At 60.6% G+C, this 17714-nt stretch overlaps 1 protein-coding gene across 1 annotated transcript; it reads right to left on the minus strand.

The window, feature by feature from the left end:
• Nucleotides 1-563: 563 nt before the first annotated feature.
• Nucleotides 564-16682, minus strand: TP53I11 (tumor protein p53 inducible protein 11). Its single transcript, XM_081098444.1, has 8 exons — nt 16569-16682; nt 6246-6325; nt 5711-5870; nt 5054-5112; nt 4796-4844; nt 4318-4414; nt 3409-3510; nt 564-2973 (listed from the first exon to the last, which is right to left on the minus strand). Exons 3-8 carry the CDS (start codon nt 5837-5839, stop codon nt 2840-2842), a joined length of 570 nt encoding a protein of 189 aa, XP_080954570.1. The 5' UTR covers nt 5840-5870; nt 6246-6325; nt 16569-16682; the 3' UTR covers nt 564-2839.
• Between the last annotated feature and the right edge of the window lie 1032 nt (nt 16683-17714).

Raw genomic sequence — 17714 nt, forward strand, 5'->3', positions numbered from 1 at the left:
GCTGACCTCCCAGGCACCGGCCACCCAGGCTGGAAGGGAACCCGGGATCTGCTCGGGCTGGCAGCTGTTTGCAAGGCTGCCTGTGGCTGTCAGAGGGCAGGGGGCTTGGGGCTTGGAAGAAAGCAAGCTCTGCCCCAATATGAGGAGCCTTCTGGGCTTGGCTGTGGCGGTTACAGTATAGCCCATACAGTTACAGTACAGCCCGTACATAACAGGTGCTGGTGGCAGCTGCCGGCTGAGGGGGCCTGGGGGGGTGAGGGGGGCACGAGGGTGCAGCAGGTAGGGGTACCTCTGCAGGTCAGGGAAGACCTTACACAGGAGCCCAGCACCCTCCCTGCTCCCAAACTACTTCGGGGAGAAGGGACACAGCTTGGGGGCTGGGGCCCAACCTCAGCCTCCCTTGCCCCCCCCTCTCCTGTCCATGCCTAAGGGGCCCACCTGGACACCCCCAAGCGAGCTGAGGCCCCAGCACCCACGTCTGCAGAAGCCCCCTCCCCTCCCTCGTGGGCCCCGTTGAAAGTCTATTTTGAAAATGGAAAATGTTCCTCGCAGTAGATAGCAGAGCTAATTTATCATGTTTATTCCCGGGACCCCTTTTATATTATATATCAAGAGTTTTGTAATATAAAACAACACCCACACTGATGGTTTTGCACTGGTTTTTGTGACAGTTTCTTACAAAAAGAAAAAGGAACGAAGAATAAATAGTGACCGTGAAGAAAGGTGGTCTTGATTTGGGGGTGGGGGGACCTGGGGAGACTGGGCAGGGCATTCTGGGTTTCCCCAAATCTTCAGGATGGGAGCTGGGCCTTCCTCACTAGACTTGTGGGTCCCCTTGTCCCTCCCCAATTTGTCACCGTCTCCTCCCCAAGGACTCCCCCTCACTCTCGCCCTGTGCGCCCCCGCCCCCCAAGGCCATGTCTGCCTGCCAGAGCCCCTCCCTCCAGGCCTCACTGGAATGTTCAAGCAGCAGGAAGTGCATGGACACTGCCCTCCGGTGGGCCCTCACCACGCCCCGTGCCCTGCACCCCGCACTCCAGCTGAGAGTGAAGTAGGTTGGCGAGCTCAGCCCCAGCAGATGCCGAACACGGAGTCCGATTCCAGAGCCCATACCTCCACTTCCCTGCCTGCCTCCGGGGGGGGTCTACCTGCCGGGCCCAGCGGTTATTCGGACAAACCACCACCTGCCAGAGAACCAGCCAGGCCTTCAAAGGCGTGGGCCAGATGGAGGGCCTGGCCTTGGTCTGGGGCACACCCACCAGTCACCAACAGCACCTCCCAAAGTGGGCAGTGGGCAGCCTGCCTAGGGCTCTCCCTGGGGACAGGCACGCACGTCAGTGGCAGGAGATGGACGCCAGGAAAGAGCTGGCCCTTCCTTAGGTCTGCTGTCCCTTCGGCTCGGCCGTGGTCACCAGCAGCGTAGCCTTAGGCCCCTGACCCGCCAGGCCTCGCTCCTCAGCTGTGCTGGACACTAGGTATGTGGCTGCAGGGACAGCAGCCTGGGGCCCAGTGTGGGCAGGTTCCCAGGCACAGGTCCACCCGGCAGTAGACAGAGCTGGGCTGCACTAAAGACCACCCATCTCGCCCCCAAACACTCTCCGTTCCAAGACAGAAAGCGAGACTGGGCCTGGCTACTGCTCTCCACACCCGTCCCCAGGACACAGGGCTGGAGAGGACAGTGCTGGGAGGGAGGAGGGAGTACTGGGGGACACACAGGCCGGGGGACGGGGGGGTCTGCAGGGCTGTTCATTCTGAGGGAGCCAGGTGTCCGCCTTCTTCATTTGTGGGGTGGGGGGTGGGGGGTGGGGGCGTGGGGGGACATGAGAGGAGGTGTCCCGCTGAAATATTTCTATATTTTTCCCCAGCTGAGCTCGAAGGGCAACCAGTCCTATCCTGCTAGACCCTGGGGGCAGCCCAGGCTGGAGGTCCAGAGGGCAGAACCCTGGGGAGGGGGGGAGGGGAGGGGAGGGGAGGGGAGGGGAGGGGAGGGGAGGGGAGGGGCTAAGCCGGGTGAGCATCAGACCCTGGAGAATATGCCAAGTTCAAGGCTTTTCTTCTCATCTCCAAGCCCCATCACCTACAGGTGGATCTCTGTGTCCACGTCAGGCCAGCCTGTGGGTGAGGCCTCTGGCAGCCTCTGCACCCAGGCAGGTTGGGTGAGGGGGGCTCCTAGGAGGCCCCAGGAGCTGGGGTGGAGGCAGAACAGCCTGGATCGAGGCCCCGGAGAGCCTGTGGTGGCCGGGACAGGGCTCTGCTGCTGTGGCCTTCCTGTGAGGTGGGCAAATGCCAGCTCAAAGACAGCCACCCCCACCTGTCGGCCTGCGGCTGGGCTGTGGGGAGATTTAGGTGCCTGTGTTTAGGGGTGGAGAGGGGCCCCCACATGTGGGAGGGCCCACAAGGAGTAGGGGCACAAGGTCAAGTTCTTGGGTTTTCCAGCTGCCTGGGCACTCGATTGGCTGGGGGTGAAGGGGGAGGACAAGGAGGCAGCCCCCAGCCTCTCTCAAAAGAAAGAAGAGCGTCCGGCAGAAGGGGCAGGACCTCGCCTCAGCCCGATACCCCGTGATGCAGGCTCTTCAGTCCGTGTCTGTCCAGGGGATCCGAGACCAAGAGGCCCAAGAAAACAGGCGTCATGGTGTGGGGCAAAGAACAGGGTGCAGAGGCCCTGTCCCTCCTCAACCTGAACGCCCTGATCACGGCATTCGGGGAGAGCCCGGGAGGAGGAAGGGGGCCGCTCCCGTCTGCCTGGGGCAGGGCAGGGTCCTTCCTGCCTTCCATGAACCAAAGGGAGACTGAGGCCCCGGGCCTCCTTGCCCGAGAAGGGCCCCAGCCCAGTGGTCATTTAGACTTTCTTGGGTTTTCGGCCGACTTGGTAATAGTAGTAAACGCTGATGGCGACAAAAAGGAGGCGGCTGGCCAGGAGCAGCAGAATCCCCAGGGACATGAGGCCGGTCTCGGCTAGCGTGGCAGTGACCACTGTGGGAGAAAGGCCGGGAAGGAGCAGAGGTCAGAGGGCTGTGCCCTCACCCCGCCACAGGCTGACCCCTGAGCTGGGGGTCCTGCCAGCTGGCTGACCCCACAGACACGTCTGTTCTGATGTCCCCCAAACGGCAGCGGCAGGAACTGAGGTGTGCATGCGGGCAAAGCCATGTGTGCGGTCACCCCAGTGCGGGGTGCGGGAGGCTGTGGAGACGCCCGAGTGTGTATTCAGAAGACACAGGTAGGTGTCCGTTGCGTGAGCACAGGTGTGCAGGCACACAGGTAAACACAGCTGCAGGGGGGCCTCCTCCTTAGCCAGGTTTCCATCACTTCCTAGAAACCTCAGTGGCAAGAGCTGGGAGGTGGGGGCAAAGCTGCCCTGCCCACCCTGCCGTCAGCCAGCCTCCCCTCCCTGCCCACCTCAGGACTCACCCAAGAACTGGACCCCGAAGTAGCAGGCTTCGGTGAGCAGAGTCCAGCGAATGATAACCTTCTCGGCCGTGTAGAGAGCGTTCCACATGATCAGAGAGATACCTGGGCAGGGGTAAAGAGGGGTTGGGGGCAGGACAGCCCGACCCACCTACCCATTTGGGGCAGGGGCAAGGGGCCTGTTCCTTGTCCCTTTGGCCCTACATGGCAAGGGAGCCCAGATCCTGTACATCCACATCTCCTACCCTCACGCATTTCCTCAAATTAAAACTCATCACACCGTGGGACACGGGGCAAGTCACATCTCCTCGCTGGGACTCGGTCTTTTCATCTGTAAAATGGGAGACCTGAGCTCTAGGTACCCTGCCCCTATCAGGTTCTGTTGTGATTCTGGGTTGATGGGCTGTCTGGTCCTACAGTCACATTTTCTTTTCAAATCGACTGCTGGAGACAGAAAACCTGAGTCCATGAAGGTCTCTCTCTAAGGAATTCCCAGGGGTGGGGGTGGGGGTGGGGGGAGGCAGACCATATTCCCAGGAAGAACCACCTACTCAGCCTCTACCAGGCCAAGCTTACAGTGTTTATTTTGCCTGCTCCCCTAGGCTGTGAGGCCCTGGAGGGCAGGGCCCTGGCCTCATTCATCTCTGCACCCCAGTGCCCAGGTGGTGCACTACCAGCAAGCGCTCAGTAAGTTCTTGTCCAGAAGATGGCAGAGCCCCAATCCACGGGGTGCATTTTCTATCAGTGGCCACAAGATGGCAGCATACACCCAGCAGAGACAGACAGCAGCTGAAGCGGGGCTCTGGGAAGGGAAGCCTCTGCACAGAGGAAGACTCCCCACGACTCCCTCCATCCCAGTTGGGACCCCAGCTTCCCATCACCTCCCCTAGAGTCCTCCCCAGCAATACTCACTGAGGAGCGCACCCCCATAGAGGCGGATGGGGGTCTTGCTGGTCACCTGAGCTCCATCAAAGACGGCGTCATAGAGCTGGTCGGGGAAGGCCAGGGCCTGGGGACAGCAGTTGGGAGGCTCAGGGGGAGGGGGACATTGTGAAAACTCCCTGGACATATTCCCCCAGGAAGTGGGCCAGGGTCCCTGGGACAGTCTGGGGTCAGGACCTTAACTGCCCCCCAACCCCTTCATGCCAGGACGGAAGGCCCTGGGGTTGCCAGGAACAAGGTGTTGGGACCATGGCCACGGATCCAGGATGCTGCGGGGCAGGCAGGCACAGGTGGGATGTGTCAGGAGCCAGGACATGGAGGCAGCCAGCGAGCCTTGACAGATGGGGCCTCACGAAGGCCATGGGGTGAGGAGAGGCAGCAGGGCCCCCGGGCAGGGAGGAGCCCCTCACAGAGGCCCAGGTTTCCGGGGTGAGGCGGGGGGGCTCACCATGACGGCAATGCCAGAGAAGAGCACAGCAGAAACAAACTGCCAGACCCTGGGGAGGCACCAATAGGAAGGTCACAGCCAACCCCTGGCCCCCACCCCAGGCCCCAGGGGATGCCCCTCTCCAGCCAAGGTGCCCAGGGATGGCTGGTTTTGGGGGAGGGAATGACCTGGGATGAAATCCAGGGCAAGACCAGTGGGGCAAGGCTGATGAGACGGGGTCTTACACAGCTCCTCCCTATAACACACACGAATGCTCACCTCAGTCCCAAAGGCTCCCGAACAGCAAACTTGATTTCATTGCCCAAGACCTGGCTGATCTGTGAACACGGGGGGGGGGGGGGGGGGGTCAGAGGCAACCAGGGGGAAGGCATGCCCAGGCCACTCAACCCCCCAGGCCCCTCTCCCGGCCTGCTCAGGAGCCCACCTGGTACCTATGCTTAGCCAAATGGCCACCCAGGCTGGAAGGTCCCACTGAGGCCACCCCCTCACTGCCTCCCTGACACCAAGGATTAAGGGAAGCTGAAAAGACAGTGGCGGAGAAGGAACGCTCGGGGGTCTGCCAGACGTGGGCTTGAAGCCCGGCTCCTCTGCCACTTCCTGGTGCGGCCTTGGACAAATCACTAACCTCTCTGAGCCTCGGTTTCCTCATCTATACAATGGGCTGATGCCTGTATCTGCATCTTCCAGGACTAGCAAGATGAAATAATGCTTCTAAAACAGCGGTATACTAACAGGCATATAATAAGCACTCAAGCCTAATTATCAGTTTTGTTATTATTCCCCTGACATCTCCATTAAGTCTCTAGAAAAACGAGCTAAGTCTCAGGGCTCCTGCAGCTCTGTGGGTCTCGGATAGTCTTCTTGGAAAGTGGTGGCCAGACCCGCCCCCACCAGGTCCTCAGACGCAGACCCCACCTTGGAGCGGTGCACCTCCCCGTCGTCATCCTCGCCGCCCACTCCGAGGATCTTGCGGGTCTTCAGGCGGCTCACGAGGTCCGTCTGGCTGTGCTTCTTCATGAGAGGCGGGGGCTGCTTGGCCGCCATCTTGTCCTGGAGCCCGGCCTCTGCGGAAGGGCTGCAGGGGGACACGGGCCTCAGGCTCTGGGTCCCAGCTGCCAGACCGCAGGGGGCAGCCTGACCCAGCCCAGTGAACTCCTGCCCAGACAATTCCTGCTGCCCAGCAAGCCCTCCCCGCTGCATACCCCCTGGGCTCAAGGCAGGGGAAGGAGCTGGCACAGGACCCGGCTGAGCCAGAGGAAGGATGGCCACGGAATGGGCAGGGCTTCAGACAATCCAGGCCTCTCCCCTCCCTGCCATCAGCACCCACCACCAGCCTCCCCCCTGCTCCCCTCGCCCCGCCCCCCGCCCCGCGTGTCTGCCATGACTTCCCCCAGGCCCCAGGCCCCGGCCAGCTCCCAGCTCCGCCTTGGGCCAGGTCTTAAACACCTACTGTGTGCCAGGCACCGTGCAGGGCAAGGGAGACGCAGAGATGAGTTGAGTGCCCGTTCTCGCCTTCTGTCAGCACAACACCTACGCAGAAGAGACAGGAGTGAGAACCACAGTGAAGCAAAGGCTTCCAGAAGCTGGCTCTGGGGTGGCACGAGGCTCCTCTAAACGCAGCCACTCCGCCCTGCAAGATGGGTGCTGTTTACACCCCTTTCTCAGATGAGAAAACCCAAGTTCAATGAAGCTCAACCCAATTCAATGAGGTTCAACAGAGACCAGCAGTGGGTGCCGCCCGTATTCCAACATCTCATTGCCACCCACGGCCACCCTCTGGGAAGGCAGGGCCATCACCCCGTTCACAGACAAGGCTCAGCCGGGAACCTGGGCTGGACTGGCCGGCCTCCCCAACCGGGCCTCCGACCCAGGTCTCAGTGCTGGGTGGCCCCAGGCGAGCCTCGCTGACCAGGGCCACCAAAGGCAGAGGGCAGAGATGTCCCTAGGTCCCTTCCAGTTTCCCAGCCCCCCCTCCCCATCCCCCTGTGTCTTAAAGCAAAATGACGCACCCAGCAAATAAACATCAGATCGGAGAATCAGACTGTGGGACGTCCGGATAATGAGGCTGTAGGCTTAGATACACTGGGCAGGATGCACCAGCTAGAGTTTGGAAAGGAGGGCAAAATCCAGCTGGGAGGTCTCCAGTGAGTGCGATGTCCGTGGCGATGGCCCGCCTAAGCTCCCCAGCCCCACCCTCATCTGTCAACTGGGGGCAGGTATGCCTTCCCCTCCCCCACACACACCTGGGGGCACCAGAAGGCAGTGCAGTGCCCCATGCCTGTAGACGGGAGGCGGCCAGTCCCACTGGGGGAGCCAGGGCTTAATCACACTGCTCCTCGGGGACCCAGGAGCTGTCACAACACCTCAGCCACTTGCCACCACCTCCCCGTGAATCCAGATAGAAGCTGTAATCAGCTTGGCATCCCTCCCACTGCCAGGCGGGCCTGAGAGCCACTGCACAGTAGTATTTATTCCATGGGACGGATGTACCAGTGTCATTATCGTCACTCACCAAGGAACAACTGGGTTGATTCCAGAGTTTGATGACTGTGAACAAAGCTGCTATAAACATCCACAGACAGGCTTAGTGCAACCATAAGTTTTCATTTCTCTAAGGTAAATACTGAGTTACACGGTACCTCTCCATTTTGCTCTAGGAGAACGCGCCAAACTGCGTCCACAGCGGCAGCCCATGTGCATCCCCCACAATGCATGAGCATTCCGGTTTCTCTCCCCATCCTGCCAGCACCAGGCATGGCCAGTCTTCCAACCGGTCCCCCCGTCTTTTAACCCTCTCTCCCAGGCTGGCCATGCGGCCTGACTCAGTCTTTACTGGCTGTGTGACTTGGGCAAGTCTCCTCACTTCTCTGAGCCTCAGTTTCCCCATCTGTGAAATGGAGCTACACTACTTCCCACCTCCTAAAGATTTAACAGCAAAAAGAGAAGCTTGGTCAGAGCACACAGTGCAGCCCCTGCACATTTAAATGAAGAAACTGCAGTCAGTGAGGCTGTGCTGTGAGGCAGGTATAGGATGGTGGCCCAGGACCCCTGCCTGAGTGGGGGCGGGGGGGGGGGGGGGGGGGGCTGATCTGTCAGCCATCAGTCAGAGCAAGTTACTTCTCTGAGCCCCGAAGTTCTCATCTGTGAAATGGAAACCCTTACCTTTCCCCTAGGGCTGGGCTAAGGAGAAACAGCATGATGGACAGGAAGCGCTTCAGGAAGGGCCAGCTTGCTGCAGAAGGCCTAACGGTTAAGAGCTTAACTGCTGAAGTCATACCTGAGTTCAAATCCTGTCCAGCACTTCTTAGCCGTGTGCCTGTGGGCAAGTCACTTAATCTCTCTGTGCCTCAGCGCGCCCCCGCCCCCCACCTGTACTTGGGGAAATAAAGGGTCCTACCTTCAAGGGATGTTGTGAGAACACAGGCTATCGTTGTGAAGTACGTAGGGCAGTGTGTCTGGCCCCTGGAAAGTGCTCGATGGGGCTGGGCACTTGGACACTCCGGCCCCGCCCTGGCTCCCCATGCAGCAGTGGCTCTGGGACGGAGGCCAGGGAAAATCAGGAGAAGGGCCTCACTACATTTGCTAACATCTCCCTCCGTTGGGCAAAGCCCCCAGACCTCAGTCCCATGACGTGAGGGTGACTCTCGAGCCCCAACCCCCAGGCCTGGGCTGTGTCAGTGACTTCAGCTCCTCTGCCCAATGTCCTCCCCCAGCAACACACAAAGCTCCCGTCTGCCACACAGGCCGGAGCCATAAATCAAAGACGGTGAGGCGTGGCAGCGCCCGCCTGCTGGGGCTGGGTGTGAAGGGGCTCCGTCTGACACTGGCATCACTCATAGGTGGGACCAGCTTTATCCACAGGCACTGCCAGCGGGGACCTGGGCGGGTGGGACCCACTGCAGCCACCCGCCCCAGAGCCCAGCCCCAGCACGGAGCTCACCACCAACAAAGAAAGGGCCCTGGCATCTCCCAGGGAGAGTGAGAGCTTGAACTTGATCTCGAGGGAGTGGCCCCTGCACCTGCCTCTAGTTAACTTCTCGAGCACTGAGTTCTGTCCCATCTTCACCTGCAGGACCGGGCGCTGCCTGGGGAGGTAGGTGAGCAGCTGCACCACTCCTGTATACCCATCAGCCTTAGGCATGCCCACTCCCAAGGCAACCCTTGAACTTCCCTCCCTATTAGAGGCCATTCTGTGTATTCATTTTAGGCCTGGCCCCACTTTAACCTAAGAGAGGACAGAGGGCACCTCCTTCCGATCCTCTTCCTCCACTCGGGCTGGACACTGGCTTGGGGCAGCCAGACCTGGGTTTGAATCCCGGGTCTGCTCTCCTACAGGCGCAGGGCTTTGGGCAAGTCGTGCAGCCTCAGTGTCGACCCTGAGCAATGGGGGTAATGGGAAGGCCCACCCTGCAGAAGTGCTGGTGGACACAGGGCATGCCAATGCGGGCAGTGCCTGCAGCAAGGCACCCTGCCCGCGACAGACAGGCCCACGCTCCTGCCTTCCCTCTCCCTTCACTCGGCCGCGCACGATGGAAAAAGCCTGCCTGGCAGGGCTGCCACGCTTCCTTTCCCAGATCCAGTCTGAAGGGCCCCAGGGCTTCCCCGGATGCCAGGCTTCCCCAGCACCAGAGGAAGGTGGGGGGGAGGGCTGCCCCTCCATCTACACGCTCACTTGGGGGGACCTGCTAAGCAAGAAGGGAGACTGTGGCTTGCAGGCCCCAGCCCTGAGTTCATGACCCTCTGCATTCTGCTCTTGGCCAGCTGCTTTGACCTCGATTCCCAATAAAGCTGGGAAGTCGCTCCTTTTAATAGCTGTTTCCACTTCTGAACCACTGCTCAGCCAGGAGGCCCCTTCCTGCCCTCCAACCCCCCTCCCACCCCATCTTCCTTGTTCCTCCTCCCAGGGCCCTGCCCTTCCTCCTCTGGGCTCATGGGTCCATACTCCCAGTCATGTCACGGGCAGTTGGCCTCCTGAGATTTAGTGAGCTGAGGCAGGGCTGGTATTGTGCCCATCTGAGAGTGTCCCTGCTGCACCTTGGCACGCAGTAGGCACTTTGTCAGCACAGAGAAACGAGACAGGCTAAGAGAAGCGGGTCTCACTGCCCACCCAGGACACTCAGGATCACACAGGGCCCAAGGGGGCCTCAGCTCCAAACACACAGGGCAGAAAGCTGAGGCGGAAGGGACGGGACCTGCCCCAGGCCACGCATGAGCCGGTGGCAGAGGAGGGCAGGAAGGGGGCTTTGCAGTCAGGCAGGGCTGGGCTTCAATTTGCTACTGGGCAGGTGGCCTTGGGCAAGGGCTCCCTAGGGTGCTGAGGACCCCAGGAGAGGGTGCAAACACCAGAGGGCCTGGCAGCTGGGTGCCAGGACGTGTTGGGGTCAGAGGACTGGGTGAGAATTCGGGTGAAACTTTGCCCCACTGCCTCAGAAAGCTGCAGCCAGCACTGGAGGGGACTGCCAAGGGGCGGGGTGTCAACAGGGCCTGGGACAGTTCCGGGCACATGGGCTCAGCATCTATTTCTGGTAAGTTAGTGAGATGGGAGCGGGGTTGAGAGGCCCCTGCTGGCCAAGGTCTGACTGGTAGCAGCCCATCCCCACCCCCCTGCCTCCTGTGCTTGACATCTGAGGCCAGGGGAGAACATCCCCAAAGAGCTCCCCGTGGCAGCAAGACAGAGGGGCCAGGACTGGGCAGAGGCCAAGCAAAGCCCCTAGAGGCGGAACCAGCAGGAAGGGAGGGCGCAGCGGTGGTAAAGGTGTCAGAGGCGGATGACAGAGTGGGGTGGGGAGGGGCATCTACTTCACGACTGGTAAACTTGGGTTCAAACCTCAGTGCTTTATCTCAATTAGGCAGTAACCTCAGGAAAGTTTCTTAACCTCTCTGAGCCTCTATTTCCTCCTCGAGAAACCACACTGCTCCTTCTCAGCTCGCAGGGCTGTGACGAGGCACACGGAGCAGGCAGTGGAGGGCCTGGCACGGGCTATGTGCCAAGTGAAGGACAGCAATTAGTAAGGCTACCGGGCGGCTGCCCAGGCCCTGCTCCTGCCGCAGAGCAGATGGGCTGGGGCATCGTTCTGCCAGTCCTAGAGGACCTCCCCCAACCCCCGTCCCCGGAAGCTGGGTTTCCATAGAAACGGCTGGACTACGGAGCTGTCCCCATCCCCATCGTGGAACCTGACTGGCAGGGGGAGGGGAGGAGAGGAAGGGGCCTGGGCCTCAGAACACCCACCACCTGTGATGCAAAGGGGAGTCGATGTTGCCTTGTCTGCCAAGAACCACTTCCTTGCAAACAAGAGCCCCTGCTGGCGGCGGGACGCACCTGTCCTCCCATCTGGTAAGGAGAACGGCCCCCTGGGCATCCACCCTGGGGCCGGAGGGGGCGAAAGTGCTTCCAGACCAGGAACTCCCTGTAACCCCCACCACGCCCTCTGAGACTGGGGTACTATCACCCCCATTTCACAGGAATGAAGGCCAAAGTGTCTCCTGGGGTAAGTGGCAGAGTTGAAATTCAAACCAAATTAACTGGCCATCCTGAGAGGAGCTGGGGAGCACGTCTGTGGGAGTGGGAGCCTGACCTCCAAAAAGCACTAAGCTCTAAGCTATCATCCCATCTCCCCCTGAAAGTCCCTGGCCCGTCGCCAGCATCTGCCCGCCTCCCTGGGGTCCAGCCTCCCTGCGTTCGTGAAGCCCTGGGACTCCAGCAGGACCTGGGAAGGGCTTCTGGGAGGCCCATTGTTCTGTTATCACATCGTGCAAAATAGCTGGAAATGGGGTCTGGGACTGGCAGCATCAGGCAGTGGGAGGCGGTGAGAGATGCAGGCCCTGGCCAGAGAGAAAGGGAGGCACAGAGCCCAAGCCAGGGGGCAGAGCCACACCATCCACCCTGTGGTCCCTGTCTGGGGCAGCCCGTCACTCCTTTGGGCAAGATGGGGTTTAAAGACCCCCAGCCCAGAACCCACGACCTGGGCCCTCAGGCAGTGAATCTTGCGGGGGGGGGGGGGGGGGCAAAGGGATCTGTGTTCACATCCTGGCTGGGCATTTGAACCTCTCCATTCCTTAATTCTAAATGGGGGTGACAATGACCGACTTACTAGACCGTAGGTGGGTTAGCGCTAAACTAGGAAGTTGCCGGACACAAGGGAGGCCGGATGGACACAGCTGCATAACCGACATCATCACAGTGGTCTCTGGGTGCAGGTTGTTGCCGGGGGGGGGGGGCCAGGTCTCAGGGCCCACTGGCTAAGGGAGGAAGCCGAGGCCAGGCTGGCATGAGGCAGGGCTCCCTTGCTGCATGTCCCCCGGAAAGCGTAATCATTCTAAACTTTAGAATCGAAAGGCTGGGCCAGCCTTAGTCAGCCTGGTCTCTCAAGGAGCCGGTGAGCCAGGCTGCATCATCCATCTCTGTCACCGTCACCGTCACCAAGGGCTCAGCTCAGGGTCCACGCTGCTGCAAAGGACGAGGATGACAGAGTAGAACTGGCAGGGGGAGGAGGGAGCATGATGCGAATCCTGCTGTGGCAACAAGCCCGGTTCCCACGACAAAGCTCGTAGTCAAGAGAGGGATCCCACGCTCCATTTCCACGAGCCTCCAGGAGCGCGAGCTGGCAGCAGAGGGCTCCCACTGAAGCTGGAAGGCTGGTGGGGGAGCCCGAGCCACTGGGCTGAGACAAGTCAGCTGAGGCCACCGGCCGATTCTGCCACAGGGCCAGACTCTGGGACTCAGTTTCCTCATCTGAAACTATGGGAGTGTGGTCCCCAGGGCCCCCCCGGCTGTGACATTCAGGATCTGGCTTCCAAACCCTGCCATCCACTAGCCACACTCCAGCTGCCGGCCTCCAGGTCCCGCCACTAGTTCTCTTGTTTTGAAGGTGCCTCATCTCCAGAAAGGCAGAGGAAAGCCCGAGCTCCCATCACAAACAAGTATCTGCAAAGCTTCAGAACAGAAAGTAAACATCGCCTGCTGAGCTGCAGAGGGGAGAGGGCGGGCAGGGCAGAGGGCCCAGAGGGCACATCCCTGGGGGCCTTGACCTGGGGTCTGAAGCTGCTGCTGTGTGCAGGGGGGCGGGGTCTCGCTGTCTGTCACCACTCAGAAGTCACTAAGAGGGTTTTTCCCTGGCCCTGCTGTCACTCACAAAGGGCAGACAGGGCACATGGAGAATTCCTGTCCTTTCCAGGGACCATGTCAGGACCCTCAGAGGCAGCTGGTGCTTCAGGATCCCACAGGGCTGAGGTCATTGGGAGAGCCTGGTTCCCGGATTCCCTGCAGCCAGAGCTCCTCTGAGAAGGCAGTGGACACATCCTTCTCGCCTCCCACCCCCCCCACCCCCCGCCCCCCTAGCTACTCAGGAACTCAGAGAGGGAGGAGGGGAGGAGGGAAGTTTCCTTGAAGGGAGGCTGCACCATTTGAGTGAACTTTTTCAGAAGCAAATGCCTTCTGGGGAGTTGGAGGAGGCAGGCAGAAGGGTCCCTATACTTTTCCCAGGATGCTGATGGGCCAGAACCACGGTCCAGGACTGACATCTCCCCTGGGGTTTGGGGCCCTGGCTTAGTAATTAAAAGAGGAGGTCACAACTAAAAAGGCCTGTGCTTATCACTTACTAGAGGCCCGGTGTACGAATTCGTGCATGGGTGGGGTCCGGCCAGCCCACCCCAATTGAGGCCTTCGGGGGGAGGGGCTGCAGGAGGTTGGCCGGTCACCCCTGCCCCTGATCAGGCCGGTTGGCCAGCCGCAGTGTGCGTCATAGCGACTGTTGTTCCCGTCATTCCAGTTGTTCAGGTCGCTTGGCTTTTATATATATAGATTAGCTGCATGGCCTTGGGCCAGGGACACCACCTCTCTGAGCCTCAGTTTCTCATCTGTTAAGCAGGTGTAATAATGACACCTGTGAAAAAACACACACGAAACACCTAGAAAAGCACAGGACCTGTTTCGTAGTGAACGCTCAATAGTAATGTTGCTGTTGTTATTCTCAGACTAGGAGACTCAGTCCCTTGCTTCAGATTTCCCCTTGACCTTACCATAAGCTTCAGGACAGGCACCCTCCAGGGACTCCATCATCACTAACCACGGAGTGGGGCACTTACAAGGGGGTGGCCATGGGAAGGAAATGGGAAGAGAGAACCCTGGGTCAGCAGGAAGATGCTGCCCTGAGTGACTGACAACAGGTGGACAGGGAACTGACAACAGGTTGCAGAGATATGGAGCCCCTTGGGTATAAGCCTGGGTGGTTCCCCTCCAGGTCCCTGGCACTTGGCCAGCTCTGGCCCTGGGAGGGGCACAACCAGGGCTGCGGATGAATGGTTGAGGTGCAGAGTGAAGGGAAAGTATTGTGGCCCAGAGTCAGAATATCAGGCACCCCCCCCCCACAGCTGCCGCTCCATGCTGTTTCGGGGTATCACTTCCCTCCTCTGTGAAATGGGTAAGCTCCATCCCTTCTCAGCCAGCCTTGCCTCCTGTCTCGTCCCCACTGGCTCCTCAAATACAGCAGGCACATTCCAGCCTCAGAATCTCGGCACAGGCTGCTCTCTGCAGGATCTTTCCTTCCCAAAGATATCCCCACAGCTCACTCCCTCAAAGCCTGACCTCAAAAGTCACCTCCTCAGGGAGGGCCTCCCTGACCACCCTATTTAAATGAACAATCCCTTCCCTGGCCCAACACTCAACTTTTCCCCTTCACCTCCCAATACACCATTGATTTTGTTAGTTATTTGCCCCGTAAGTGTCAGTTCCCAGAAGGCAAGAATCTTTATTTTGTTCCCAGCTGTCTCCCAGCGGGGCGCTTTGTTCATTAAACCATTGTTGGTGTACAGCTCACGTTTTCTTCAATGAGTGAAAGCACAGATCGGTCCAGGGACGTGTGGGATATAATTGCACTGGGAGGATGTGGGGATTGCTATCGTGAGATCTTGGGGGAGAGGAAGCAGCTGAGTGTGGGCTGGGAGAAGCTGCAGGGGGCCTGAGAGCAGGGGGGAGAGGGGCCTCCTGCAGAGAACAGACTTGAACAGTGGGCCCCAGCTGGTGTTGACATCCAGATCCGAGTGAAGGGCTTTGGGCCTCAGCCCTTCACCTGAATTTGGGAGGACTGATTAAGCGGACAGCATGTGGTCTGAAAAGGAGAAGCCAGGGCAGCTGGCTTCCAGGATATTGGGAGCAGAGGGTTCCTCAGGGACCCATTTCTCAGACGGGATCACGGAGGCCTGGAGAAGACCCAGTACCTTATCTCCTAACAACCCCACAAGAAAAACCTTTCCTCCTCCTGGTCTGAGTGCGGAGCTTTGGCTAAGGTATGTCTCTCCAACAACCGCCCACCCCACCCGCAGTGTCCCTGGGATTTGAAGGCTGCTGGATGAGAGGGTTGTGGACCCCCCTCTTCCACAGGCCTCCAGGGGCAAAGGTCCAAGAGGCCACAGAGTTGGGGTGAGCATTCCTGCAGCCCCGGGGCCTTCATCCCGCTAGACAGCCCCATCAGGAAAAGTTTGTCTGAAGGAAATCAACCAGGAAGTGCCCAGCGGTGGGGCTGGGGCGGTGGAGCCGGGAGGCAGCCTTGGCTCCGGAGGAACCTCAGACTTGACGACCTCCGCCACGCTCCTGCCCCCGTCCCCAGCGCTCCGATCCAACCGAGAAATACGCTCCCCTAGGGAGGCAAGGAGGCAGGCGTGGAGTCGGCACTCGCTGGGGGCGTGGAGAGTGGAGCGAGGGGACCCAAAACGAAAGCCAGGCTCCGCTAGGCGCGCTGGGGATGGGCGCGGCGTCCCAGGCGGTTCCTCTACGGACGCGCAGCATAGGTGCGAGCTTTTTGCCGACAGCCGGGGACCCATCCACCCAGCGCCAAGCCCAAGGCCCCACACTGCCCCCTTCCAGCTCAGCGCGCCACTCGGAGGCGGGTGGGGGAGGCGCGCTGGTCTCCACCTGTGCCTGCCCCACCCCGCCCCCAATAACTGGGGCTGAGGCAGGGGTTCCGTTTCTGCCAGCTCCCCCCCCCCCCGCCCCCCAACCCCAGTCTGGACACCGAGATCCTTTAACGCCTTGCTCCTCGCCCCCTCCAAGGTGTCCTTTATCTCCCAGCTCCAGCCAGTCACCCACTTTCTAAGACTCCAGGCGGGGAGCTCCGGGCTATGGGCGCCTCCGGGTCCCCTGGCCCAGGATCCCCGCTCCCACGGCCCCCTGAACCAGAAGGTAGAGCCAGACCTGTGGGCTGCGGGAACTCTGCCATCTCCTTCCGGGGCCCTGCCCAGGCGAAGAGGGGAGGAGGGGGATTCGCAAGTTTTTGCCGCGCGCTCCCCCGACCCGGGAACAATGGCAGGTTGGGGAGGGGGGCAGAGGGGGAGGGGGAGGGGACAGAGACCTGCGCGCGAGGGCAGAGTCTGACTCCTGCGAGAGGAAAGCTGCTCTTCGCTCCGTTCCTCTCTGGCTCCGAAGCAAGAGCGAGAGCCCGGGACGGAGGGCTGAGGGCGAAATAAACAGTCCAGGAGAGAAAAGAGCGGAGGGACCACGCTGAGGAGAGGGAAGCCGATCAGAGGCAAGGGCAGCGAGCCGAGAGCGCAGGGGAAAGGAGCAGAAGGGCTGCGGGGTGGCGCCTGGGAGAGCCAGGGAGAGGATCCCCGGGTCCCGGCCGAATCCGCCGGTGCCTAGAGGTCCCGGGGCGCCCCGCTCACTGGCCCCAGCGGTCCCCGCGGCCGCAGGAGCACCGCGGAGCTGCGCAGGCACCGGCCGGCGGGCGGCGAGAGGGGCAAAGTGCGAGGCTCCGGAGCGGCGGTGGGGAGCAGAACTTACGTTCCCAGCGCGTGCCGGGGCCGGCTTCGCGAAACGGGCGTGCAGGGGGCCCTCGGGCGCTCACATCACGCCGCCGCGCCGGGCAGGGCAGGGCCGGGCCGGGCTGGACTGCGAGCGGCACCCGCGCGGCTGGGGTTTGCCCGAGTCTGGAGGCCCGCGCTGGTCCCTCCTCCAGTGCCGCGCTGAAGCCAATGGCGCGCCGTCCCCTCCCACGCACCGGGCTGCCGCGCCCCCAGGGTGGCCGCCGGGGCGGGCGGGAGGACGAGGTTGGGGGGACTGGGTTCCGGGCTCCCCAGCGGAGGCTTTCCTGGAAAACGCCGCCCGGGGGCGCGCTCACGCCCGAGGAGAAGACGCTTGGGAATCAAAATCCAGGCCCCGCGCCGCCTGGCCGGGATGACTTTCTTGGCAAGTTATGAAGACTGCGCCCTTTTTGGGAGACCATCAACCACCCCACAGGGGGCGAACCACACTGTCTTAGATATCCTTGGGGTGCTCCCGGGAGCCTAGGCCGGTGTCTACAGTGGGAAGGACTGCTTGGCTGGTAGATACCGAGTGTGCAGTAAGTAGCGCAGTTATAATGGTCACTGTCTGCCAGCCCATCAGGGCCACGCACTGAGCCCAAGGTGTTATGGGCATCAACTCATTTGATTCTCACAGCCACCTGTGAGGTCCGGGCGTTCAGTCCCATTTTACAGATGGCTGTCATTAATGTTTGATTTCATTTAGCCTTCTGGCTTCCTGCCTAGGCCGTCTTCTCTCCCGCCACCCCCACCCCTCCCCTTGGTGTGACTTTATCAAATAACATGATCACACACACACACACTGTCATGACTAAGATCTTATCTTGGGGTTCCCAGACATGTGGCGCGGGTAGGGATGCTCAGTTGTCAGACTAAAGAGGGGTGAAATGGGGCTTGGGGGCTCTGGAGGCTCTTTGGGAGCCCTCCAGCCTAAAGAACCAGGCTCCAAGAAGCAACACCCTTCCCCCCAGATTCTGGACTCATTTCAACCCTCGGTGACCAGTCGTGTGCTCACCCCAACTCCCAAGACCCTGCCTGCACCCTCCTCCTTAGAAAACAGCCTGCCTCTCTTCATCTTGTCTGATGGTCACGAATGTGTGGGAGGGAGGGAGAGGGGATCAGGGGG

This window comes from Myotis nattereri (genome assembly GCF_964212035.1).
Source record: "Myotis nattereri genome assembly, chromosome: 9".
Taxonomy (NCBI): Eukaryota; Metazoa; Chordata; class Mammalia; order Chiroptera; family Vespertilionidae; genus Myotis; species Myotis nattereri.

What these genes read in the sequence shown, in the direction of transcription:
- TP53I11 (XM_081098444.1), bottom strand. Translation starts at nt 5,839, where the DNA reads ATGGCGGCCAAGCAGCCCCCGCCTCTCATGAAGAAGCACAGCCAGACG. An exon ending in CGGGAGCCTTTGGGACTGAG is followed by an intron (nt 4,845 to 5,053) that starts GTGAGCATTCGT and finishes GTGCCTCCCCAG; the next exon opens with GGTCTGGCAGTTTGTTTCTG. An exon ending in TCTCTGGCATTGCCGTCATG is followed by an intron (nt 4,415 to 4,795) that starts GTGAGCCCCCCC and finishes TGCTGTCCCCAG; the next exon opens with GCCCTGGCCTTCCCCGACCA.